A 26,268-nucleotide genomic window follows, 5' to 3' on the forward strand; every position below is an offset into this window, starting at 1 on the left:
TTGGGACAGGGTCACCACCACCTCTTCAAACTGGAAACGAGCCTGAGCATCGATGAAAGGAATGAACTTGCGGAGCACCGGCAAGAAAAAATCCAAGTATGAAGAGAAGAAAAAGTTGTAGTTGAGCACTCGAGTCACCATCATCGAGTTTTGATAGATACGTCTACCAAACTTATCCATCGTTCTCCCCTCTCTGCCCGGAGGCACAGAAGCATAGACTTGGGAGGGATGAGAACGTTTGAGAGAGGACTCGACTAGAAGGGACTGATGAGAAAGTTGAGCTCCCTCAAACCCCTTGTGGTGAACGATGCGGTATCGAGCATCCAGTTTACTGGGAAATGCAGGCAAGGAATACGGTGTCTCAAAACAGCGCATGAAAGTCTGGTCCAGCAGCTTGTGTAGAGGAAGCCGAAGTGTCTCCGCCGGAGGGTGAGGCAAATGCATGGTGTCCAAATACTCTTTAGAATATTTGGACCCAGTGTCCAAAGTCACATCCAAGTCATCCGCCATCTGTCGGAGAAAGGATGAGAAAGACAGTTGGTCTGCCAAGGCCGGCCGACGAGACGGACTAGAAGACGTGGAAGCCTCCGGGTCCAGGGAGAGCTGAGATCGGCATGGAGAATAGGAGGCAGATGGTTCCTCATACTCCGGCCCCTCCGGCTGGGACACATCCGACGAGGAGTATCCCAAACACTGCATCTTCTTCTGCGGAGACACCTCCGAATGACGTGAGGAGTGCCGAGAAGAGTGCCGAGATCGATGCCCCTCCCGGTGACGGGACGGAGAACGAGATCTTCTATGCATCGATTGATCCTTCGAAGCCTCAAAGGAATGGATAGGGCTCGATGCAGTGGATCGCAGAGGTGGCAGAGATGCGGATTCACGCAGCGCCACCCATGTCTGGTATGGAGTGCGGAAGAACTCCTCCTGCGATGCAGTATGCCCAGGACTACGATTATCAGGAGCCGCCCTAGCACCCTGTTGGCGTGGAGGTGTGATGGGCTCCAAAGGTGGCATCTCAGGAAGGGAAGCCCTCCTGGAGGATTCCGCCGCCCTCCGCCGATCCCCCTCATCGAGCAGAGAGATCGAACGACGAGGAGGAGGGGGAGGGGGCGGACCGCCCTCTGAAACCGAGGTCGGAATCTCACCTTGAATGTTGGCGATAAGCCGGGGTCCCATAGTGCGCATAAGCTCGACAAACTGAGCTTCTAGCAGGGATCGAAGCGAAGCCGATATGGAGGGATCCGCACCGAAAGGGGGTCCTCCTGCACGGTCTTCGCGTTCCTTCGTGGCCAAGTGCTTCTGCTTGCTAGCTTTAGGCACTTTGATGACCACGGGAGGGACAGTGGAAGGCGGTACCTGAACCGAGGAGACGGAGGCAGGTGCCGATGCTGAACTCGAAGCTGAAGCCGGGACAAACGATGCGGGCTTCAGGATGCTCGATGCAGGAGTCGCAGACGTAGGTTTCGAATGGACCGGCGAAACCTCAACAGCCGCAGTAGCAGAGATGTCCTTGGCAGTCTCCATCTTGAACATCGACTCCCAGAGCAAGCAGCGCCGCTTAAACGAGCGCGCAGTGAGCGTGGAACAAGGCCGGCACGATTTCGGAACGTGTTCCGGACCAAGACACTGAAGGCAGCGTCGGTGTGGGTCCGTCAGCGAAATCGCACGCTGGCACTTGCTGCACTTTTTAAAACCGGTGATTGGTCGGGACATAGGCCGGAAAATCGACGCTGCAAGGTCGAAGCCGCTAGGCCGCAGCCACGAGGCCGGCCCGGCCGAACCGCCGGAAGAAATAATTAAGTTTTTTTTTTTTTTTTTTTTAGAAAAATAAAGTAAAATTGAAATAAAGTCAAAGAAATAAACAGAAACGCGGGTTAAAGAAGGCAAAAAACTGAAATTCAGTCAGCGCAGAATGAAGACAAACTTCTCAGCTCCGCGGAAAGAAAAGAACTGAGGAGACACGCCCGGTACATCGGGCGGGAAGGCACTGGCGCATGCGCGGTGCGGGCATCTCGAAACTTCTAAGTTTCTTCAAGCAAGACATGCTTTCAAGATGTCCGTGTCGGGGCTCTGTCGGATGACATCACCCACTAGTGAGAATACCTGCCTGCTTGTCCTGGGATAATGAAGAATAGCTGTACAGTCAGCGAATTACAGTGTACAAATAGAGAGGAGGTCACTGAGCGGTCAGTGAATACAAGGTGCAAATTGGCAAGAAGAAAGATAAACAAAGGTTACAATATAATTTTGACATGTTGCGTTGAAAAAAATTGGAAGCCAACGAATAACTGAGTACAAATTGAGAAGAAGACATTGTACAGTCAGAGGATACAGAATACTGATAGAGAGGAAAAGTGAATTCAGTATAATGAGCGGTAGCTTTGATCCGGGGGAAGAGAGCCTGGCTAGGAAATACATTTCTTAAACAAGGTAGTCTTTAGTTCTTTCCGAAAAGATGTCATCCTGGCGCCATCAATGACGCAGCCTAGCCAAGTTTGTTGCCTGCCAGCTTGAAACTTGAATGTTCTATCCAGGAAGGTTCGGTATCTGCAGCCTGCTATTTTCGGGTAGGCAAATAGGTTGTGATTCCTGGTTATCCTTGTGGGGGAGTAAAATTAAAAATGAGGTAGTAAATAGCTGGGGGCCATTCCCCACACCAGTTTATAGCAAAAACAGGAGAATTTGAATAGAATTATTGCCTCAATTGGTAACCAGTGCAGCAGTCTGTAGAAGGGACTAACGTGATCACTTTTCTTTAGACCGATTAATCGGACGGCCGTGTTTTGAACTATTCTCAATTTTCTCACGTTTTTTTTAGCTATACCCACATAAATGATGTTGCAGCAGTCCAGGGTGGATAGAATCAGTGACTGTACCAATAGTCTGAAAGATAGAGGGTCGAAGTATTTTTTTATGATTTTCGGTTTCCAAAGTGTGGAGAAGCATTTTTTTGTCACCGAATTTGTGTGTTCGATCATGGTCAAGTGGGAATCTAAGGTGACTCCTAGTATTTTTATAGTTTTAGATATTGGGTGGTCGTGACCGTTTAGATGTATTGTTGTAGTGATTTTGTCCTTTGGGCTAGCCAAGAAAATTTTTGTCTTTTCTGAATTTAATTTCTTTTTTTTTTTAGTTTAAATTTCTTTATTCAGTTTTGTATATTACAAGTGTATCAGAAAAATTCATATGATCTTATAAATACACACTTGATTTTTCCTTCATGTAACACTTTAAATACAACATATCATTCTTATATTCATATTTTATAATAATTTAAATATGTAATACATTTAATATGTATGACAATTGTAATTAAAATAGAAAACCCCCCAATCCCTCCCTGTTTCAGAAAATCTAACCTAATACATCAAAAATATTAATTAATTCATACATATTATGAGATATTCTGAATTTAGTTTCAATTTGAAATTGATAGTCCATTGTTCAATTTCAGTCATGATGTGCGAGATGTGCTTTATGGTGTCATGGTCACGTTAGACATTGGAATTAGAATAGAGATGTCATCTGCGTATATGTAATATGTTAGGTTGAGCTTTTGTAGTAGGTGACCTAAGGAGGAGATATAGATATTAAACAAGGTGGGAGATAGAGGGGAACCTTGAGGAACTCCCGAAGGGCTTTTCCAAGAGTTAGAGAAGTTCCTGTCGTGGACCACTTGATAAGTTCGTTTGGTTAAGAAGCCTTGGAACCAGGTCCAAACTCTTCCTGATAGACCCATTGAGTCTGCTAAAGTCTAGTTGTAAGATCAGGGCACTGGTACCTTTACTGAAGAGGTCATATAGGTGGTTGAGGAGGGAGCCTAGGACTGTCTCAGTGCTGTATCCTTTTCTAAAACCTGATTGGTGTTCGTTTAGGAGATTGAATTTATCTAGGTGGTTTACTAGTTCCAGGTTGACCAGCCCTTCCAGCAGTTTGGTGAACAAGGGGGTACTCGCTATGGGTCTATAATTGGATGTCAATGAGATTGCGTTCTTCTGGTCTTTGGGGATGGGTGTGATCAGTATGTGTCCCATATACTCATGGTATGTTCTACTTTTAAGAGTGGATGTTGCCCAGTTAAATAGGTCCCTTTTAAATTCAGGTACTGCACCTTGCATGATCTTAGATGGGCATTGGTCTAACAGACAATTCGATTTGGCGTATTTATTGAATAAGGTGAGGAATTTGTTCCAATTCGGGGGCTCAAAATGATTCCAGATCATATCGACATTAGACTCCCTTTCCTGTGGTTTGAAGTGGAATTCAAAATCGGGAGAGGGGGAAGGTATAGAGGCTCTTAAGTCTATGATTTTTTTGTTAAAAGTAGTTAGCGAGAGTGTTGACTGCTGGAATCTGTTTATCATGATTTTTTAGGATCTGTTAGTCTGTTCACTAGTTGAAGTGGAGTTGGACCAGATATACTACCAGATCGACAAACTTAAAAGTGACAAATCCCCTGGACCGGATGGAATTCACCCGAGAGTTTTAAAGGAATTGAAGGTTGAAATCGGAGAGCTATTGCAGAAACTTACCAATCTGACAATCAGAACTGGACAGATACCAGAAGACTGGAAGATAGCGAATGTCACGCCAATTTTCAAAAAAGGATCGAGAGGGGAACCGGGCAACTACAGACCTGTGAGTCTTACGTCTGTCCCTGGAAAGATGGTTGAAGCACTGATCAAGGATAGCATAGTCCGGCACCTAGATACACACGACTTGATGAAACCCAGTCAACATGGGTTCAGGAAAGGGAAATCATGTTTGACGAATTTACTTCAATTTTTCGAGACCGTGAACAAGCAAATTGATAGTGGAATGCCGGTGGACATAATATATTTGGACTTCCAGAAAGCATTCGACAAAGTTCCACATGAAAGGCTTCTCAGGAAACTACAAAGCCATGGAATAGAGGGAGATATACAAAGGTGGATAGGCAAATGGTTGGAAAACAGAAAGCAGAGAGTGGGCATAAATGGAAAGTTCTCAGACTGGGAGAAAGTGACTAGTGGTGTGCCCCAGGGCTCCGTGCTTGGGCCGATCCTATTTAATATTTATATCAATGACCTGGAAGACGGAATATCCAGTGAGATCATTAAGTTTGCAGACGACACAAAGCTATGCCGGGCAATCAGATCGCAGGAGGATAGCGAGGAACTCCAGAGCGACTTGTATCAGTTAGAGAAATGGGCAGATCAATGGCAGATGAAGTTCAACGTGGAGAAATGCAAAGTAATGCATTTAGGTAGTAAGAATAAGGAATACGAGTATAGAATGTCAGGCGCAACTCTGGGTAAGAGCGAACAAGAAAAGGACCTGGGTGTACTGATAGATAGGACCCTGAAGCCGTCGGCACAATGCGCGGCAGCGGCAAAGAAAGCAAACAGAATGTTAGGCATGATAAAGAAAGGAATCACGAGTAGATCGGAGAAAGTCATAATACCGCTTTATAGAGCAATGGTCAGACCACACTTGGAATACTGTGTCCAACATTGGTCTCCCAACCTAAAGAAGGATATAAAACTGTTAGAGAGGGTGCAGAGACGAGCAACGAAGTTAATAAGAGGTATGGAGAACTTGGAATATGAGGAACGACTCAAGAAACTAGGACTGTTCTCCCTTGAGAAGAGAAGGCTGCGAGGGGACATGATCGAGACGTTCAAAATGCTGAAAGGCATCGATAAAATAGAGCAGGAAAATAAATTATTTACATTGTCCAACACGACACGGACAAGAGGACATGGTTTGAAGCTAAGGGGGGACAAGTCCAGGACAAATGTCAGGAAGTTCTGTTTTACGCAGCGAGTGGTAGACGCCTGGAATGCTCTCCCAAAGGAGGTTATCAAGGAATCCACTGTGCTGGGATTCAAAGGCAAATTAGATGCACATCTCCTTATGAGAGGCATAGAGGGATATGGGTGACTAAAACTACATCAGGTGTATACCTGACTGGGCCTCCGCGTGTGCGGATCGCCGGACTTGATGGACCATGGGTCTGATCCGGAGATGGCAGTTCTTATGTTCTTATGTTCTTATGAACAGTTTTCTACTGTTTGTTTTGACTGCTCCTATTTTCTATGCATAACATTTATAACGCTTTTCTTTTATCAGGTTTTTGTAGTTTTTCATTTTTTGTTTCCAATTTCTTTTATCTTCCTCTGTCGGTTTTGAGCCATATTCTTTCAAATTTTCTAAGTTCTTGTTTAAGGGCTAGTAATTCAGCGTCATACCACTCTTTTGATACCCTTTTATTCTTTTTGTATGTTTGAACAGGAGCTATTTGATTTAGTATATCTTTGGTGAATTTTTCCCATCTGATAGGGAAATCTTGTTCTTCCTCTGATTTGGGGTATAATTCATAGTGCATCCAGAATTCTGTTGGCTTAATGTTGCTTCTGCTGGAGACAGTTTTTTTCTGTCTGGCTTTGTTTGTGTGTTTTGCAATTGAGTGTTTCTTTTTTTGCCAGCGTAACTCAAAATTGCAAATATAATGGTCTGACCAAATGCATTTTTCCCAATTTCCTATGCAGTATTGGATCTTGGGTTCGGGGAGGTCTTTGTGAGAGAATGTTACGATGTCCAATTGGTGTCCCTTTTCATGTGTTTCCTCTTTGTTTGGTATTACGAAGCCTAGGGTAGTGAGGAACGTGTCAATTTCAATCACTTCCGGTTTTTCCACTTGTTCTAAGTGCACATTTATGTCACCCAGCAACATGTTATACGGTCCACAGAAACTCCACAAGAGAGACTCAGAACAATTTGGAATACAGCTGTGTGCCTCATCTTCGGACTACGAAAAACCAATCATCTTCGGACTACGAAAAACCAACCAACCATGTCACGCCTTACTACAAGCAACTGTACTGGCTCACCATCAAAGTCCGCGTACCATTCATACTGGGCTGCTTCATGTATAAGGCGCTGTTATATAGCCTCCTACCAAACTATATGATAAAAGTTTTTGAGTTTACCTCTCTGGCCCGCCTTCTATGTTCATAAGAACATAAGAATAACCTTACTGGGTCAGACTAATGGTCCATCAAGCCCAGTAACCCGTTATCATGGTGGCCAATCCAGGTCACTAGTACCTGGCCAAAACCCAAGGTGTAGCAATATAGCACAGTTACTTACCGTAACAGGTGTTATCCAGGGACAGCAGGCATATATTCTCACATGTGGGTGACGTTATCTACGGAGCCCCGATGTGGAAGCATTTTCAAGCAAACTTGATTGAAGATTTAAATTTGCTCTGCTGCTCCACGCATGCGTGCCTTCCTGCTCCACTAGGGGGCGCATCCCCTCGTGGTCTCCAGTTCACTTAACTAGCAAAGAAGCCAACCTCGGGGAGGTGGGCGGGTTGTGAGAATATATGCCTGCTGTCCCTGGATAACACCTGTTACGGTAAGTAACTGTGCTTTATCCCAGGACAAGCAGGCATGATATTCTCACATGTGGGTGACCTCCAAGCTAACTGAAAAGGGATGGAGGGAAGTTGGCAATTTAAGCAAATAGATTTCACAATACCGATTGGCCGAACCGGCCATCGCTTCTGGACAGTGAGTCCAGACAGTAGTGGGAGGTGAAAGTATGAACCGAAGACCACGTGGCAGCCTTGCAGATTTCCTCAATAGGTGTGGACCTGAGGAACGCTACGGAGGCTGCCATCGCTCGGACCTTGTGTCCCGTTACTCGACCATGCAGCGCGAGTCCAGCCAGAGCGTAGCAAAAGGTGATGCAATCGGCCAACCAGTTGGACAAGGTGCGCTTGGAAACTGGGTGGCCTAACCGGTTTGGGTCGAAGGACAAAAACAATTGTGGGACTTTCCGGTGTGGTTGAGTGCGTTGGAGGTAAAAGGCCAACGCTCTCTTACAGTCAAGAGTGTGAAGCACCACCTCTCCGGGGTGAGAGTGGGGCTTGGGAAAAAACACGGGCAAGACGATGGACTGATTGAGATGAAAATCAGACACTACTTTAGGCAAGAACTTTGGATGTGTGCGGAGTACCACCTTGTCATGGTGGAAAACAGTGAAGGGTGGGTCCGCTACCAGAGCCTGTAGCTCACTAACTCGCCGGGCGGAAGTGAGTGCAAGCAGGAAAGGAATTCCACGTGAGGAATTTAGGATGGCATTTGTCTAGGGACTCAAATGGAGGTTTCATTAGTTGAGCCAGAACCACGTTAAGGTCCCAAACCACCGGAGGGGGTTTGAGAGGAGGGTGGACATTCAGAAGACCCTTCATGAAGCGAGAGACTAAAGGGTGGAGCGAGAGGGCTTTTCCTTCCAGGGGCTGATGAAAGGCCGCAATCGCACTGAGATGTACTCGAATGGAGTTGGTCTTTAGGCCGGAGTGAGATAATTGAAGTAAATAGTCAAGGACCAGAGGGACGGGGACCGACACTGGGTCCTGGCTGTGGGAGGAGCACCAGGCTGAGAATCTGGTCCACTTTTGAGAATAGCAGGTTCTCGTCTAGGTCTTTCTAGAGGCCTCCAATATCTCCTTGACTGATTGAGACACGGGGAGAGAAGTCAGGGGAAAAGAAACCAAGCATTCAGATGAAGAGATTGAAGATTGGGATGTAACAGCGAACCCTGACTCTGTGATAGTAGAGAGGGAAACCGAGGCAGAGGCAGTGGATCTCTGACACTGAGTTGAAGTAGAAGGGAAAACCAAGGCTGGCGTGGCCAGCGAGGAGCAATCAGGATCAGGGTGGCTTTCACCGTTTTCAGGTGGACCAGTGTCCATAGGATCAGAGGAAACGGCGGAAACGCGTATAGAAACCTTCCCTCCCAGTCGAGGAGGAAGGCGTCGGCCTCGAGTCGGTCCAGGGAGTGCATCCGGGAGCAGAAGAGGGGCAGTTTGTGATTGTGGGGGGATGCGAACAGATCTATTTGAGGCGTCCCCCACTTTTCGAACACCTGTCGTAGGGTCTGAGAGTGCAGTGACCACTCGTGTGGCTGGAGGAGGCGGCTGAGTCTGTCCACCAGACAGTTTTGTTCTCCTTGTATGTACACCGCTCGAAGGAAGGTGTTGTTGGAGATTGCCCATTTCCAGAGGCGCATGGCTTCAAGACAGAGAGACCAAGATCCTGTCCCCCCCTTGTTTGTTTACGTAGTACATTGCTACCTGGTTGTCGGTTCGGATGAGGACCACCCGGTCGTGAAGCAGATGTTGAAAAGCTACAGCTGTGAGCTAGATGGCCCGGAGCTCTAGCACGTTGATGTGACAGTGTCGGTCTTCTGCTGACCACATCCCCTGAGTGCGGAGGCCGTCCAGGTGGGCTCCCCAAGCGTACTCCGACGAGTCCGTGGTGAGTACCTTGCTGTGAGGAGGGGCGAGGAAGAGCAAACCTTTGGAAAGATTTGAAGAGTCGGCCCACCAGCGGAGCGATCGTTGCAAGGAAGGAGTCACTGTCACGGGACGATCGATCGGGTCCCGGTCTTGACGCCATTGAGAGGCCAGGGTCCATTGAGGGATTCTCAGATGGAGACGGGCGAAGGGTGTGACATGGACGGTGGAGGCTATGTGGCCCAGGAGAGTCATCATTGGTCGAGCTGATACCGAGGTCAGCAGTGAGATCCTTCGGCTAAGACTTACTAACGCCTCTAGACGCGGAGGGGGGAGGAAGGAACGGAGGCGAACCGTGTCCAGCATGGCCCCGATGAATTGTAGGGACTGCGAGGGGCGTAGTTGGGATTTTGGGAAGTTTATCTCGAACCCCAGACTCAGTAGGTAGAGAATAGTCTGTTGGGTCGCTGAGATAAAGCCTTCCCTGGACGGGGCTTTGATCAGCCAGTCGTCCAGGTAGGGGAATACCTGAAGACCTTGGGAGCGTAAGGTAGCTGCGACCACCACGAGGCACTTGGTGAAGACCCGAGGTGACAATGCTAGGCCGAAAGGGAGGACTCGGTATTGCAGGTGCAGGTCTCCCACCTGAAAACGCAAGAACTTGCGGTGAGCGGGGTGCACTGGAACATGTGTGTACGCCTCCTTCAGATCGAGGGAGCAGAGCCAGTCGCCCTCGTCGATCAGGGGGTAGAGGGTCGGTAGGGAAAGCATCCGAAATTTTTCCCGTACGAGAAATTTGTTGAGGTGTCTCAAGTCTAGTATTGGGCGAAGGTCTCCCGTTTTTTTCGGTACCAGTAAGTAACGGGAGTAGAAGCCCTTCCTCCGTTGGCCGGGGGGAACCTCCTCCACTGCTCTCAGGTGAAGCAGATCTCGAGCTTTGGAGTGGAGTAGGGGTAGCTGCGTCCGGTTGGGAGGGCAATTCCTTGGGGGGTTGTCTGGAGGAATGGCCCGAAAGTTGAGAGAGTATCCTGATGAGATCACGCCAAGGACCCATGCGTCCGACGTGACTTGTTCCCAGCGAGGGTAAAAGACTTTGAGGCGACCCCTGATGGGAAGGAGGCCTGGGACTATGGCAGAGGGGGCCCGCCCCCTTCCGCGTATCCTGTCAAAAGGACGGCGATGGTTTGGTAGTCGCAGGCGGTGGGACTTGGGCAGCGCCCGATGGTGGGCTTGCGGACGCCTGGGCGGAGGCCGCGAGAAGGCAGGAGTGGATTTTTGTGAGTAGCGGCGCGGAGGGGCCCTGAACGGCCTGGACGCGGGCGGTTTAGACTTTTGCCGCACGAGGGAGGCAAACGAGCGTTCGTGTTCGGAGAGGCGTTTTGTAGCCGCTTCGATAGTGTCATCGAACAGTTCTTTACCCACGCAGGGGAGGTTAGCCAACCGGTCCTGTAAGTTGGGGTCCATGTCGACCAGGCGCAGCCAAGCTAGTCGGCGCATGGCGATAGCAAAGACTGCCTCTCTGGAGGAGAGTTCGAAGCCTTCGTAGGCCGCGTGGAATAGATGGAGGTGTAGGTTGGAGAGGGACTCTGAAAGCAGGCTAAACGCTCCTTGGCGGGAAGCCGGTAAGTCAGTCTCAAAGGCTCTCAGTAGTCCAATGAGGTGTTTGAGGTAATATGTGAAGGTGAAAGTGTAGCTTTGCACCCTAGAGGCCATCATCGCATTTTGATATAGTCTCCTGCCGAACTTGTCTAGGGTTCGGCCTTCTCGGCCTGGGGGGACCACCGCTGAGACCCTGGAGGGGTGAGCCTTTTTCAAGGAGGATTCTACTAACAGCGACTGGTGGGAGAGCTGCGGTTGTTCGAATGCCGGGAAGGGTACTGTACAGTACTTAGCCTCCATTTTGGAGGGTACTGCTGTGACCATATAGGGGGTCTCCAGGTTCCTGAAGAAAGCCTGTTGGAGTACCGGGTTAGGCGGTAAGCGAAGGGACTCTCTGGGCAGTGATGGTATATCCAGCTCCGCTAGGTACTCCTTAGAGTATCTGGAATCGGACTGGAGGTCCAAGTCCAAAGCGTGGCCCATGTCCTGGACAAAACAAGAGAAGGATGGGCGGGATGTTCGCGAGGCCCCGTGCGGGGTCGGTGAACGAGACCTCCGTCGGGTGGAGAAGGATGGGGAGGCTTCCCTCGAGTATCGAGGCTCCTGCTCCGATCCACGCTCTGAGACCGGGGAAGCACTGTGAAAGTGTTCCGGGGTCGTGGATCTCCGAAGTCTCGAGGAGCCCCTCGGAGACGATGCCGGGGTTCGGGGTACCGATCGATGTCGAATCGGTGACCTCGACCCGGACTCCCTCGGTGAAAGCCTGAAACCTCGGATCGGAGCCCCGGTTCGAGGGGGAGTTCGGAGGATGCGCGGGTTGGAGAGTGATAGCTCCGCCACCCTCAGCGGTCCCGTACGAGGTGTAGGTGAACGGCCTCGTAGAGTGGGGGAACCCCGGGCCTTCTTGGAGGTACGGCGGTTCGAGGTTTCTGTCGTTTTAGCACGACGTTTTGCCCCGCGGCGGTCTGTGGAGGGAGAGCGCCTCGGGTGTCTCGGCGAGGAGTCCGAGGAGGATGGGATGTGGCGAAGCTTGCGCGCTTTTCCCCGAGGTGGCTCGACGCGAGGCTCAGGCTGGTCTGGCACATGCGGGGTCGAGGTCGAGGCCGGTTGTAGATGGGCCATTGCAGCGGACAGCTCCGATGAGATCATCGCTCGGAGTAGGTCCTGGAAAACGGGCACGGACAGCATCGAGGGCATGTCCACTGCCTCGGTGCGCTCCACCGGGGGCGACCTCGTATCAGAGTATTCCCGTGTGGTGGAGGCACGGCCCGAAGGCTTGGAGGGCTTCGCCGGGGCTGTGAGCATGGGACTTCCGCCATGCGTCGCCGGTGTCCCCGAGGCTGGCTTCTTCGCTGTTACGGAACCTGAAGAGGGAAGAGGGGACTTACCCGGAGCCGAGGCTTTCTGCTGTCCCGAGGACTTCGGATTCGAGTCTCGAGGCGATGCCGAGGTATTCGGGGCCGAGGTCAAGGCCGGGGCCGAGGCCGACCTCGAGGCCGAGGTAGAGGGTTGGTCGGCGGCGAAGAGATCCGCCATGCGGGCTTTTCTTCGGCGGAGGGCCCGGTTCTGGAAGGTAGCACACTGGGGGCAGGAGTCGGTTGGATGAGCGGCCCCCAGGGCGATGCGGGTCTGTGATGGAAAGACGCCGCTCGCACCGGGTGCACTTTTTAAAGCCGGTCAAAGGCCGGGACATAGAATCGAAACTGGCCGCGGCTCGAGTTGCCACGTGGCCACGGGGACCCGGAAGCCTCCGGGTCGGTCAAAAATGAAGCAGGAACAGTTGAAACAAGAAAAAATTCACGCACAGCGACTTAATCGAGAAAAATAAGAAAAAATCGCAGTGCTAGAAGGCAGTTGGGGCAGAGCCTGAAGAAACACGACTTCTAGGCTCAGCGGAAAATTTTGAACTGGAGACCACGAGGGGATGCGCCCCCTAGTGGAGCAGGAAGGCACGCATGCGTGGAGCAGCAGAGCAAACTTAAATCTTCAATCAAGTTTACTTGAAAATGCTTCCGCATCGGGGCTCCGCAGATGACGTCACCCACATGTGAGACTATCATGCCTGCTTGTCCTGGGATAATCCATGCTATCAATACAGGGCAAGCAGTGACTTCCCCCATGTCTTTCTCAATAACAGACTACCCCCTCCTACCCCTCCCTACAAAGAAGGCCTAAGAGATTATGTTACAAAACTATTATCCTACCAGGCAGCTCACTTAAGCAGGGAACTACTCCCTCATCATTTGGTCCTATTCATCATAAAAGCATTTTAGGCAAAGCTTAAAATCACACCTGTTCAATAAGTTCCTAGCAGAGAATTAACATAGTAACAAACATAAAAACTCACTTGTATATCACAAATACCATTAAGTTCTATGCGGTTCACAAAGACTAGTAATACAAATTAATAAACATCCACTATCTAACTTCTGAAAGATTCTGAAATTACAGCAGGTAAGATCTGAATGGTCCATCCGGTCTGCCCATTTAAACTCCTATTTCAGCAAATCATCATAACTTACAATTTAAATTACCAAAAGAAATTAAGAACGTTCAAGAAAATGTTCCAAATGAAGCGGATCAAAAACACAATCCTTATTTTGAGACATTTCCAAACATTTACATGGATATTTCAAAAAAGAATGTGGCTCCAGATTCCACCACCCTAGACTGAAGAGCCAAAAAGGCCTTTTGTCTAAGTTGGGTCTATCTCGCCACATCTGGAAATATTTGGATTCTGGCACCACAAAACATTGCTTGTTTATTCTTGAGTAAGGGATTAGAGAAACTGGGCCTCTTCTTCCTTGAAAAGAGGAGACAGAGGGGACATGATTAAAACATTCAAGATAATGAAGGGAATAGACTTAGTAGATAGAGACAGGTTGTTCACTCTCTTCAAGGTAGAGAGAACGAGAGGGCACTCTCTAAAGCTAAAAGGGGGTAGATTCCATACAAACGTAAGAAAGTTCTTCTTCACCCAGAGAGTGGTAGAAAACTGGAGCGCTCTTCCGGAAGCTGTTATGGGGGAAAACACCCTCCAGGGATTCAAGATAAAGTTAGACAAGTTCCTGCTGAACCAGAACGTACGCAGGTAAGGCTAAGGATAATTTTATTTAACTTCTACTTAAACTGCAAAAGTTACTAGGAGCTGAAACTGAGGAACTGGTATTATTTCCAAAGTACATGAACACATATTTAAGGGTTGAGTAGAGAAACAGCAAATAAGGTACGATAGTAGTCTGTTTAGAGATATAGTTGTTTGCCATCCAGTTACACATTAACCATCTGTATTTAAAAATGCGTCACTGTAATTTTCGTCAATTTAATTTCTAAATAAACAATTTTAAAGCTGTGCTTCTGTGTTTTTACTACCTCTGGGGGTAACATAGCTTAAGGAGGGAACTGAACAGATTAAGGGATAATAACTCTAACAGAAGGACAGACAGAAATGCTGGAATTAATATCATGTGACAGACACTGGGATTCTTAAGGGTGACTTTTTTGCATACTTGGAGCCCCGATGCACAAAACTCTGTCGTACACGCAAGGTAGCTCAGCTTCTGATGCTCAAAAGGGTTCTTATGAACTTTTACCGATTACTATAGTAGCCACTAGTGCTACCCGATTCACGATTCACTTTAGGTGAATTGATTCGAATCGATTGGTTTTTTTTACAAAAAAAATGAACTCACCGATTCAAGTCGGCCCCCTTGTTTTCCCTCTGCCGCCAGAGTCCATCCATCTAATGTATCTTCCGGTTTTGCGAAACCGGAAGTTACATCAGAAGCATGGACTTCGGCAAAGGGAGGCTAAAAAGTAATAGCAAGTTTAAAAAATAGTAATAATGAAAGGTCCAGAGAAGCGTGCGTTTCGTTTCGGGCCATTTTCCGTCCCGGATTGATTTCTCCTTTACTGTGTCTTCTAGTGTATTTTTAATTATAATACTTAAATATTTTAACCCATCTTCTTTCCATACAAATGAGAATGAATCAAATAAACCTTTAGTACAATACACATTAAGTGGAAGAATTTCTGACTTGTTCCAATTTATCTTATATCCTGAAAACTTTCCAAATTTCTCTATCAATTCAAGTAAGCAGGGAATGGTAGTCTCTGGATTCCTCAAATAAAGCAGTATATCATCTGCATAAGCAGAGATTTTATATTTCCAGTCTGTCCGAGGAATACCCTGTATCCCCTTTGCCTGTTGAATGGCTAATAAAGCACAGTTACTTACCGTAACAGGTGTTATCCAGGGACAGCAGGCATATATTCTCACATGTGGGTGACGTCATCTACGGAGCCCCGATGCATACAGCTTTTTCAAGCAAACTTGGTTGAAGATTTTAAGTTTGCTCTGCTGCTCCACGCATGCGTGCCTTTCTGCTCCACTAGAGGGCGCATCTCCCCCTCGTGGTCTCCAGTTCACTTAACCAGCAAAGAAGCCAACCTCGGGGAGGCGGGCGGGTTGTGAGAATATATGCCTGCTGTCCCTGGATAACACCTGTTACGGTAAGTAACTGTGCTTTATCCCAGAACAAGCAGGCATGATATTCTCACATGTGGGTGACCTCCAAGCTAACTGAAAAGGGATGGAGGGAAGTTGGCAATTTAAGCAAATAAATTACGCAATACCGATTGGCAAAACGGCCATCGCTCCTGGTCAATGTATCCAGGCAGTAGTGGGAGGTGAAAGTATGAACCGAAGACCATGTGGCAGCCTTGCAGATTTCCTCAATGGGTGTGGAACGGAGGTAAGCTACGGAGGTTGCCATTGCTCGGACTTTATGTCCCGTTTCTCGACCATGCAGCGCGAAACCAGCCTGAGCGTAGCAAAAAGAGATGCAAGCAGCCAACCAGTTGGACAAGGTGCGCTTGGAAACTGGGCAACCCAGCCGATTAGGGTCGAAGGTCAAAAACAATTGTGGGACTGTCCGATGAGACTGAGTGCGTTGGAGGTAAAAGGCCAACGCTCTCTTACAGTCAAGCGTGTGCAGCGCCGTCTCTCTGGGGTGGGAGTGGGGCTTGGGGAAAAATACTGGCAAGACGATGGACTGGTTGAGATGAAAATCAGACACCACTTTAGGCAAGAACTTAGGGTTAGTGCGGAGGACCACCTTGTCGTGATGGAATACAGTGAAAGGTGGGTCCGCCACCAGAGCTTGTAGCTCGCTAACCTGCAGAGCGGAAGTGAGTGCGAGTAGGAAGATCACCTTCCAAGTGAGGAATTTCAGATGGCATTTGTCTAACGGCTCAAATGGGGGTTTCATGAGTTGAGCCAGCACCACATTAAGGTCCCAAACCACCGGGGGAGGTTTGAGAGGAGGGTGGACATTCAAAAGACCTTTCATGAAACGAGAAACTAAGGGGTGGAGTGAAAGGGCTTTTCCTTCCAGGGGTTGATGGAAGGCAGCAATTGCACTAAAATGTACCCGAATGGTCTTTAGGCCGGAGTGAGAAAGATGGAGCAAATACTCCAGGATCAAGGGGACCGGGACCGACACCGGGTCCTGGTCGTGTGAGGAGCACCAGGACGAGAATCTGGTCCACTTTTGGGAATAGCAGGTTCTAGTCGAGGCCTTCCTCGAGGCTTCCAGTATTTCCTTGACTGATTGCGACACAGGGTCAGGAGGAGAGAAACCAAGCATTCAGATGAAGAGACTGAAGATTTGGATGCAACAGCGAGCCCTGGTTCTGCGATAGTAGAGAGGGAATCAGAGGCAGAGGCAGTGGATCTCTGGAACTGAGTTGAAGTAGAAGGGAAAACCAAGGCTGGCGTGGCCACCGAGGAGCAATCAAGATCATAGTGGCTCGCACTGGTTTGAGATGGACCAGCGTCCGCAGAATCAGAGGAAAAGGCGGAAACGCGTATAGAAACCTTCCCTCCCAATCAAGGAGGAAGGCGTCGGCCTCGAGGCGGTCCGGGGAGTACATCCGGGAGCAGAATTGAGGAAGTTTGTGGTTGAGGGGGGAGGCGAACAGATCTATCTGAGGAGTCCCCCACTTCTTGAACACCTGTCGTAAGGTTTGGGCGTGCAGCGACCACTCTTGTGGCTGGAGGAGGCGGCTGAGTCTGTCTGCCAGACAGTTCCGCTCTCCTTGTATATACACCGCTCGAAGGAAGATGTTGTTGGAGATTGCCCACTTCCAGAGACGCAGGGCTTCCTGGCAGAGGGCCCGGTACCCCGTCCCCCCTTGCTTGTTTACGTAGTACATTGCTACCTGGTTGTCGGTTCAGACGAGAACCACCCGGTCGTGGAGCAGATGTTGAAAAGCCACAGCGGCGAGATAGATGGCCCGAAGCTCCAGCACGTTGATGTGGCAGCGGCGGTCCTCTGTTGACCACATCCCCTGAGTGCATAGGCCATCCAGGTGAGCTCCCCAAGCGTACTCCGGCGAATCCGTGGTGAGTACCTTGCTGTGTGGTGGGGCGAGAAAAAGTAAACCTTTGGACAGATTTGAAGAGTCGGCCCACCAGAGGAGCAATCGTTGCAAGGAAGGAGTCACTGTCACGGGACGGTCGATTGGGTCCCGGTCCTGACGCCATTGGGAGACAAGGGTCCATTGAGGAGTCCTCAGGTGGAGGCGGGTGAAGGGTATGACGTGGACGGTAGAGGCCATGTGGCCCAGAAGAGTCATCATCTGCCGAGCTGATACGGAGGTCAGCAGCGAAATCCTTCGACTCAGACTTACTAACGCCTCTTGACGTGGAGGGGGAAGGAAGGAGCGGAGGCGAACCGTATCCAGCACGGCCCCGATGAACTGTAAGGACTGAGAGGGGCGCAGCTGGGATTTTAGGAAGTTTACCTCGAACCCCAGACCTTGAAGGTAAATAATAGTCTGTCGGGTCGCTGAGATAACCCCCTCGCTGGACGGGGCTTTGATCAGCCAGTCGTCCAGGTAGGGGAATACCTGGAGGCCCTGAGAACATAAGGCAGCTGCGACCACCAAGAGGCACTTCGTGAAGACTCGGGGTGATGACGCCAGGCCAAAGGGGAGGACTCGGTATTGTAGGTGTAGGTCCCCCACCTGAAAGCGCAGGAACTTGCGGTGAGTGGGGTGCACTGGAACATGTGTGTAGGCTTCCTTCAGATCGAGGGAGCAGAGCCAATCGCCCTCGTCGATGAGAGGGTAGAGAATCAGTAGGGAAAGCATCCGGAACTTTTCCCGCACCAGAAATTTGTTGAGTCGCCTCAAGTCTAGAATTGGCCGCAGGTCTCCCGTCTTCTTCGGTACCAGGAAGTAACGGGAGTAGAACCCTTTCCCCCGTTGGTCGGGGGGAACCACCTCCACTGCCCGTAGGCGAAGCAGTTCTCGAGCTTCTGAGAGAAGGAGGGGTAACTGAGTTCGGTTGGGAGGGCACACCCTTGGAGGATTGTCTGGAGGGTGTTCCCGAAAGTTGAGAGAGTATCCTGATGAGATCACGCCAAGGACCCATGCGTCCGACGTGACTTGTTCCCAGTGCGGGTAGAAGGCTCTGAGGCGTCCCCCGATGGGAAGGAGGCCTGGGGCTGTGGCGGAGGGGGCCAGCCCCCGTCCGCTTATCCCGTCAAAAGGACGGGGATGGTTTGGCGGTCGTAGGCAGCTGGGACTTGGGCGGAGCCCAATGGTGAGCTTGCGGGCGTCGGGGTGGAGGCCGTGAGAAGGCAGGGGTAGATTTTTGAGGGTAGCGACGTGGAGGGGCCCTGAACGGCCTGGACGCTGGCGATTTCGGCTTTTGCCGAACGAGGGAGGCAAATGAGCGTTCGTGTTCCGACAGGCGTTTCGTAGCTGCCTCGATAGTGTCATCAAAAAGTTCTTTGTCCACGCAGGGGAGGTTAGCCAACCGATCCTGTAAGTTGGGGTCCATGTCGACGAGGCGTAACCAGGCTAGGCGGCGCATGGCGATAGCGAAGGCTGCCACTCTGGATGAAAGTTCGAAGCCATCATAGGCCGCGTGAAATAAATGGAGGCGTAGGTTGGAGAAAACCTCCAGGAGCAGATTGAAAGCTCCTTGGCGTGAGGCCAGCAGGTCGGTTGCAAAGGCTCCCAACAGTCCAATGAGATGTTTCAAGTAGGACGTGAAGGTGAAAGTGTAACTTTGTACCCTAGAGGCCATCATAGAGTTCTGGTACAGTCTTCTGCCGAACTTGTCAAGGGTCCGACCCTCTCGACCTGGGGGGACCGCCGCTGAGACCCGGGAGGGGTGAGCCTTTTTCAGGGAAGATTCTACCAACAGCGACTGGTGGGAGAGCTGTGATTGCTCAAACCCGGGGTATGGTACTGTACGGTACTTGGACTCCATTTTGGAGGGGACAGCTGTTACCATATAGGGGGTCTCCAGATTCCTGAAGAAAGCCTGTTGGAGTACCGGATTGGGTGGTAAGCGAAGGGACTCTCTGGGCGGTGACGGCAAATCCAGCTCCGCCAGGTACTCTTTAGAGTATCTTGAGTCGAACTGGAGGTCTAAGTCCAGAGCGTTGCCCATGTCCTGGACAAAGCGAGTGAAGGAGGGGCGGGACGTTCCCGGGGCCCCATGTGGGGACGGTGAACGAGACCTCCGTCGGGCGGAGAAGGACGGGGAGGCTTCCCTCGAGTATCGAGGTTCATGCTCCGACCCGCGCTCCGAGACCGGGGAAACACTGTGGCAGTGTTCCGGGGTCGAGGACCTACGTCGTCTCGAGGAGCCCCTCGGAGACGATGCCGGGGTACGGAGTACCGATCGATGTCGAATCGGTGACGTCGACCCGGACTCCCTCGGCGAAAGCCTGGGACCTTGGCTTGGAGCCCCGGTCCGAGGGGGAGTTAGGAGGATGTGAGGGTTGGAGAGTGATAACTCAGTCACCTTCAGCGATCCTGTACAGGGCGTCGGTGAACGGCCTCGTAGTGTGGGCGAACTCCGGGCCTTCTTAGAGGTACGATGGTTTGAGGTTTCGGTCGTTTTAGCGCGACGCTTTGCCCTGCGGCGGTCAGTGGAGGGAGAGCGTCTCGGGCGCCTCGGTGAGGAATCAGAGGAGGATGGAATGCGGCGAAGCTGGCGCACTTTTCCCCGAGGGGGCTCGACGTGAGGCTCAGGCTGATCCGGCACACGCGAGGTCGAGGTCGGGGCCGGTTGTAGATGGGCCAGCGCGGCAGACAGCTCCGACGAGATCATCGCCCGGAGCAGGTCCTGGAAAACGGGCACAGACAGCATCGAGGGCATGTCCGATGCCTCAGTGCACTCCACCGGGGGCGACCTCGTATCAGAGTATTCCTGTGTGGTGGAGGCACGGCCCGAAGGCTTGGAAGGCTTCACCGGGGCTGAAAGCATGGGGCTTCCACCATGCGTCGCCGGTGTCCCCGAGGCTGGCTTCTTCGCTGGTGCGGAACCTGAAGAAGGAAGAGGAGACTTACCCGGAGCCGAGGCTTTTTGCTGTCCCGAGGTTTTCGGGGTCGAGTCTCGAGGTGGTGCCGAGGTATTCGGGGCCGAGGTCAAGGCCGGGGCCAACCTCGAGGCCGAGGTAGTGGGTTGGTCGGCGGTGAAAAGGTCCGCCATGCGGGCTTTTCTTCGACGGAGGGCCCGGTTCTGAAAAGTAGCGCACTGGGGGCAGGAGTCGGTTGGATGGGCAGCCCCCAGGCAGAGGATGCACCGGCAATGCGGGTCTGTGAGGGAAAGAAGCCGCTCGCACCGGGTGCACTTTTTAAAGCCGGTCAAAGGCCGGGACATAGAAAACGAAACTGGCTGCGGCCCAAGTGGCCACGGCGACCCGGAAGCCTCCGGGTCGGTCAAAATGAAGCAGGAACAGATAAGTAAAAATCAGAAAAAAACGCGCACAGCAACTAAATCAATAAAACAAGAAAAAATCGCGGTGCTAGAAGGCAGTTGGGGCAGAGCCTAAAAATACACGACTTCTAGGCTCAGCGGAAAAATTTGAACTGGAAACCACGAGGGGGAGATGCGCCCTCTAGTGGAGCAGGAAGGCACGCATGCATGGAGCAGCAGAGCAAACTTAAAATCTTCAATCAAGTTTGCTTGAAAAAGCTGTCCGCATCGGGGCTCTGTAGATGACGTCACCCACATGTGAGAATATCATGCCTGCTTGTCCAGGGATAACAAGGGTTCTAAAACAATATTAAAAAGCAAAGGAGATAAGTGAGAACCTTGTCTAACCCCCCTCCGCATATTAAAACGCTCTGATAAATTATTATTAATGTATAATCTTGCAGCAGGGGAGTTATACAACGTCCAAATCATTTGTATGAATCCTGAACTTATACCAAACCATTCTAATGTTTGATACATGAAAGTCCATTCAACTCGATCAAAGGCTTTCTCCGCATCCAAAGAGACAGAGAAAGCCGGTTCATTCATGTTTTTTGTTAAATTTAGAGCATGAAAAGCCAATCTAGTATTGTTAGAAGAATGTCTTCTTAGCAACAAATCCTGTTTGGTGCATATCAATAATAAAAGGGAGAGCTTTAGCCAATCGTAAAGCTAATAATATCTTAGCTAAAAGTTTTCCATTAACATAATTAACGAGATAGGCCTGTAGTTTGAAACCAAAGTGGGATCTTTGTTTGGCTTTGGCAAAACAATTCTTAATGATTCTGCCATAGTACCTGTAATGCAACCTTTAGTCAGTTGAAACTGATATAAATTTAATAAATAGGGTAAAAGGGTACTTTGAAATGATTTATAAAACTCTACTGTAAAACCATCACCACCTGGAGCGGATCCAACTCTAAGAGACTTCAATGCTGCTTCTAATTCTTTTAGTTTATATAGGCTCTTCTAAACTTCTTTTTATATGTTCAGGAACCTTCGGTCCAATAATTAGATTCAAAAATTCTAAACCATCTTTTTCCCTATCTCCATAAGGCTCAGAAGAATATAGGTCTTTATAAAAATTTAGAAATTGTCTTAAAATATTTTCAATTCTAGTATTCATCCTTTATTACAATAATTTTTGTTTTGATTTGGGGTCCTTAGAGTTTCACAGATATATGGTATATTCAATATACGTACCCATAAGCAAATTTTCTAGCTTCTAGGTAAATCTGGTTAATCAATTCCCTAGTTGGTGCTACAATAATTGCTTCAGGTTCCTGCAGAGGCTTTAAATGGCTAGCAACAACCCCCTCACGCATCATGTAAGCCAAGATTGGCACAAGAAAAGCAGCCTAAAATGAAAGAAAATTAACATTTTTACAATATAATTTACTAAAGCAGTGATACATAGGTTATACCTCGAAAGTATTTTGCACTGTCCAATACAAACTGGAAGAATGAACAAGTATGCTCAGATATCAAAAATCATATTATAACAAGCACACAATTCTTTATTGGTATGGTTTTAGCTCAACTGTACTGAAATAAAGGCAAACCAGCAGCAAAGATACTAAACAGTCTCTATATTTCATATTTGTACCAGTACATTGTCAGTTAAATTACACACATGCTTTTATCAACTAAATTCAAGGAGCTAGAAGAATATGTTTTTCAACCCACAAGGGATTAGCAGAGTGCATAATGTCTTGCAGTTCAGATTTCTAGTGAATAATGACTATTAAACATATGGATTTTTAAAGTTATAATTTTGAATACATACAGTGGCATAGTAAGGGGGGGGCCTACCCCGGGTGCTGTATGGGTAGGGGCGCCATTCCCTCTCGTCCTCTCAAAATGTTCTCCGCTGCAAGCAGCACCTCCTCCCTGCTGTTCATGCTAGCCTCGGCTCTCCTTTTGAAGGCATTGCCTGGTCGTGGGACCAGGAAGTGATGTCTGAGAGAGCAGGCTGGCATGAGAAGTAGGGAGGAGATGCTGCTCTCTGCTGCCTAAATTTTCAAGAGCTTCACGGACTGGGGGTGTGCGCAGCATGGAACAGTGCCAGGGAATGTAATTGGGGGGGGGGGCACCGTACAGCCATGCCGGGCACCACCACCCTAGGTGCCTCCTTTACTCACTACACCACTGAATAAACAAAACTAAACTAAACCTTAAGCTTATATACTGCATCCTCTCTATAAAGATAGAGCGCGGCACGGTTTACATGAATATTAAAATAAGGAAAATTATATAATAAGAATTAATGAATATGGAAAGAGCAGCGATATTTACATTTTTGAGAATAGCCAAGTTTTCAGATGTTTTCGGAATAATTGGAAGGAGCCCAGATTCCGCAGCTGGGTAGGAAGGTTATTCCAAAGCTCAGTGATTTTGAAGCAAAGAGATTTCCCTAATTTTCCAGCATAGATAATGCCTTTTAACGAGGGAAAAGATAGTTTAAGTTTTTGGATGGATCTGGTAGTATCAGGTCTCGAAGAATTACAAGATAGTGGAATTAGAGGAGGAAGAGTGCCATGCAAGATCTTGAATGTTAGGCAGGTACATTTAAAGTAAACCCTAGAAATTACTGGAAGCCAGTGAAGTTTTGACAGAAGCAGGGAGACATGGTCTAATTTGCTTTTTGCCAAGATTAACCAAGCCGCAGTTGCTCAAGGCCCAGCAAAAGGAAGACGGTAGATCTTTGGGCACCGGCACGTCCTGTGGGTTGGTGCCGGTACCATATGGGGGGTAAGCCGTGTTTGGGTGGATGGGTGCGAGGGGGATGCCAAATCACGGCGGGGGGCGGTGGGATGATGTGGAGCAGTGCCGGTGGCCTCGGGGGGGGGGGGGGGGGGGGAGGGGTTTAAGGTGGAGCAGCGCCGCTGGCCTCGGGGGGGGGGGGGGGGGGGGTCGGAACGCATCAAGCGAGTTTCCCTTAGTTCCTATGTGGAAACTCGCTTTGATATACGAGTACTTTGGTTTACGAGCATGCTTCTGGAATGAATTATGCTCGTAAATCAAGGTTCCACTGTATACAGATTGAGATCTTTATGTCTTTCCCCATACGCCTTATCACAAGACCACACACCATTTTAGTAGCCTTCCTCTGGACCGACTCCATTCTTTTTATATCTTTTTGAAGGAGCGGCCTCCAGAATTGTACACAATATTCTAAATGAGGTCTCACCAGAATCTTATACAAAGGCATCAATACCTCCTTTTTCCTATTGGCCATATCTCTCCCTATGCAACCAAGCATCCTTCTAGCTTTCACCAACACCTTAAGATCATCACATACATAAGAACATAAGAATAGCCTTACTGGGTCAGACCAATGGTCCATCAAGCCCAATAGCCTGTTCTCACAGAGGCCAATCCAGGTCACAAGTACCTGGCCAAAACCCAAGGTGTAGCAATATTTCATGCTACCTACCAATACAGGGCAAGCAGTAGCTTCCCCCATGTCTTTCTCAATAACAGACTATGGACTTTTCCTCCAGTAACTTGTCAAAACCTTTCTAAAAACCAGCTATGCTATCTGCTCTTACCACATCCTCTGGCAACATGTTCCAGAGCTTAACTAATCTTAGAGTGAAAAAAATTTCCTCCTATTGGTTTTAAAAGTGTTTCCCTGTAACACCCAAACCCCGCTCTTCTGTCGTGTACATAAGTTCTTCACCCCCTAAACCAATGGTCTCAAACTCGCGGCCACATGCGGCTCACCAGGTACTATTTTGAGGCCCTCGGTATGTTTTATCATAACCACAAAAGTAAAATAAAACAGTTTCTTCAACATATGACTCTTTAGCTATAAATAACAATATTATTAAGACTTAGCCAAAAGGAAAGATTATAAACTATAAAGAGTTTTACCTAATGCAAAATTGTCATTTCTTTAATAAGACATTAATTATTTTTTATGAAGTTGGAATGTGAACTTCTCTTGTGTCTGTTGGTTGTGAAGGAGAAAAGGTCAGTAATGTATTTGGGGGCAAGTCCGTGTAATGCTTTAAAGCAGAAACAGGCAAATTTGAACTTTACGCGTGCCTTCATCGGCAGCCAATGTAGCTGCTGGTAGTAGGGTGTCACGTGGTCAAATTTTTTTAGTCCAAAGATTAGTCTGACTGCCGCATTCTGCAACAGTTGTAGGCGTCGCATATTTTTTTGGGAAATTGTCAAATAGGCGATGTTACAGTAGTCAAGCAGACTTAGTACGAGGGATTGGACTAGGATTCTAAAAACCGATGTAACAAAATAAGCTTTAAGGGATCTGAGTTTCCAGAGAGTGAAAAATCCCTTTCTGTTCCAGAGTTACACCTAGTATCTTTATGGAGGGCTGGATAGGGTAACTAAGGTTATTGATACAGAGGGGTGATTTAATGTCAAGTGGATGTGGTGAAGCAATGAAAAAAGTCGTTTTATCTGAATTAAGTTTGAGCCTAAAGTTTGTCATCCATTGTTCCATCATGTTTATAGCTTCTGAAGCTTTGGGAATAGTTTCGGATACAGAATTGGTGAATGGGATGATAATCGTAAAATCATCTGCATAACTAAAAAGTTTTATCCCCAGCTGGGTTAGCTTCGTGCCCAGTGAGGACATGTAGACGTTGAAGAGCAATGGGGATAGTGGAGAGCCTTGGGGCACACCGGATGGATTGCTCCAGGTGTCGGAAAGTTCATAATTAAAACGAACCTGATAGGTGCGGGATATAAGGAAGCCACGGAACCAGTTCAGCACCTTATCCCGGATACCAATGGCATCTAGGCATTGCAGCAGTTTCATGTGGTCCACTAGATCAAAGGCAGAACTCATATCGAATTGCATTAAGGCCTTTACTAAACAGTAGGTGCAAATTGTCTAAGATAGCCGTAATTCTGTCTCCGTACTGAATAGTGGCCTAAAACCAGATTGGTTTTATATTCTATTGCAGATTTTGGTATCATCCGCAAAGAGGCAAATCTTACCCGACAACCCTTCAGCAATATCATTTATCATCCCTTTCCTCACAGCGATTGATCACTCAACCAGTGCCTGACCCAGCCCGTCACTTTGGGACCCGTCCCAAAGGCATTCAGTTTATTTATCTGATGTCTGTGTGGAACACTGTCAAAGGCTTTGTGATTATATGTGGTGGTCTTAAGGTGGCCAAACAGGTTGAAAAGGTGATGGCGAAAGCTAGAAGGATGCAAGGTTGCATAAGGAGAGGTATTGCCAGTAGGAAAAAGGAGGTATTGATGCCCCTGTATAAGACTTTGGTGAGACCTCATTTAGAATATTGTGTACAATTCTGGAGGCCGCACTTTCAAAAAGATATAAAAAGGATGGAGTCGGTCCAGAGGAAGGCTACTAAAATGATGCGTGGTCTTCGTTATGAGGCGTATGGATGGGGACAGACTGTATACTTTGGAGGAAAGACAGGAGAAGGGAGATATAAGACATTTAAATACCTATGCAATGTAAATGTGCATGAGTCATCTCTCTTTCAATTGAAAATCATTTTTATTAAGGAAGCATCAAGAGAAACAAACGAAGTACAGAAAGAAAATAGCAACCCAGAGCAGCATCAAAGAAGAATACAACGGTCAGCAACAAGGA

The 26,268-nt window shown here is 48.6% G+C and overlaps 1 protein-coding gene across 6 annotated transcripts in view; it reads right to left on the reverse strand.

The window, feature by feature from the left end:
* The window catches only part of DDX4 (DEAD-box helicase 4), a 340,193-nt gene that overhangs the window by 61,407 nt on the left and 252,518 nt on the right, over positions 1 to 26,268 (reverse strand). For all 6 annotated transcript variants that reach the window (XM_033931141.1, XM_033931188.1, XM_033931180.1 and 3 more), the window contains one exon: positions 21,873 to 22,027. In XM_033931141.1, the coding sequence (XP_033787032.1) occupies positions 21,873 to 22,027 (155 nt within the window). The remainder of the gene's footprint in view (positions 1 to 21,872; positions 22,028 to 26,268) is intronic.

This window comes from Geotrypetes seraphini, chromosome 1 (assembly GCF_902459505.1).
Source record: "Geotrypetes seraphini chromosome 1, aGeoSer1.1, whole genome shotgun sequence".
Lineage (NCBI taxonomy): Eukaryota > Metazoa > Chordata > Amphibia > Gymnophiona > Dermophiidae > Geotrypetes > Geotrypetes seraphini.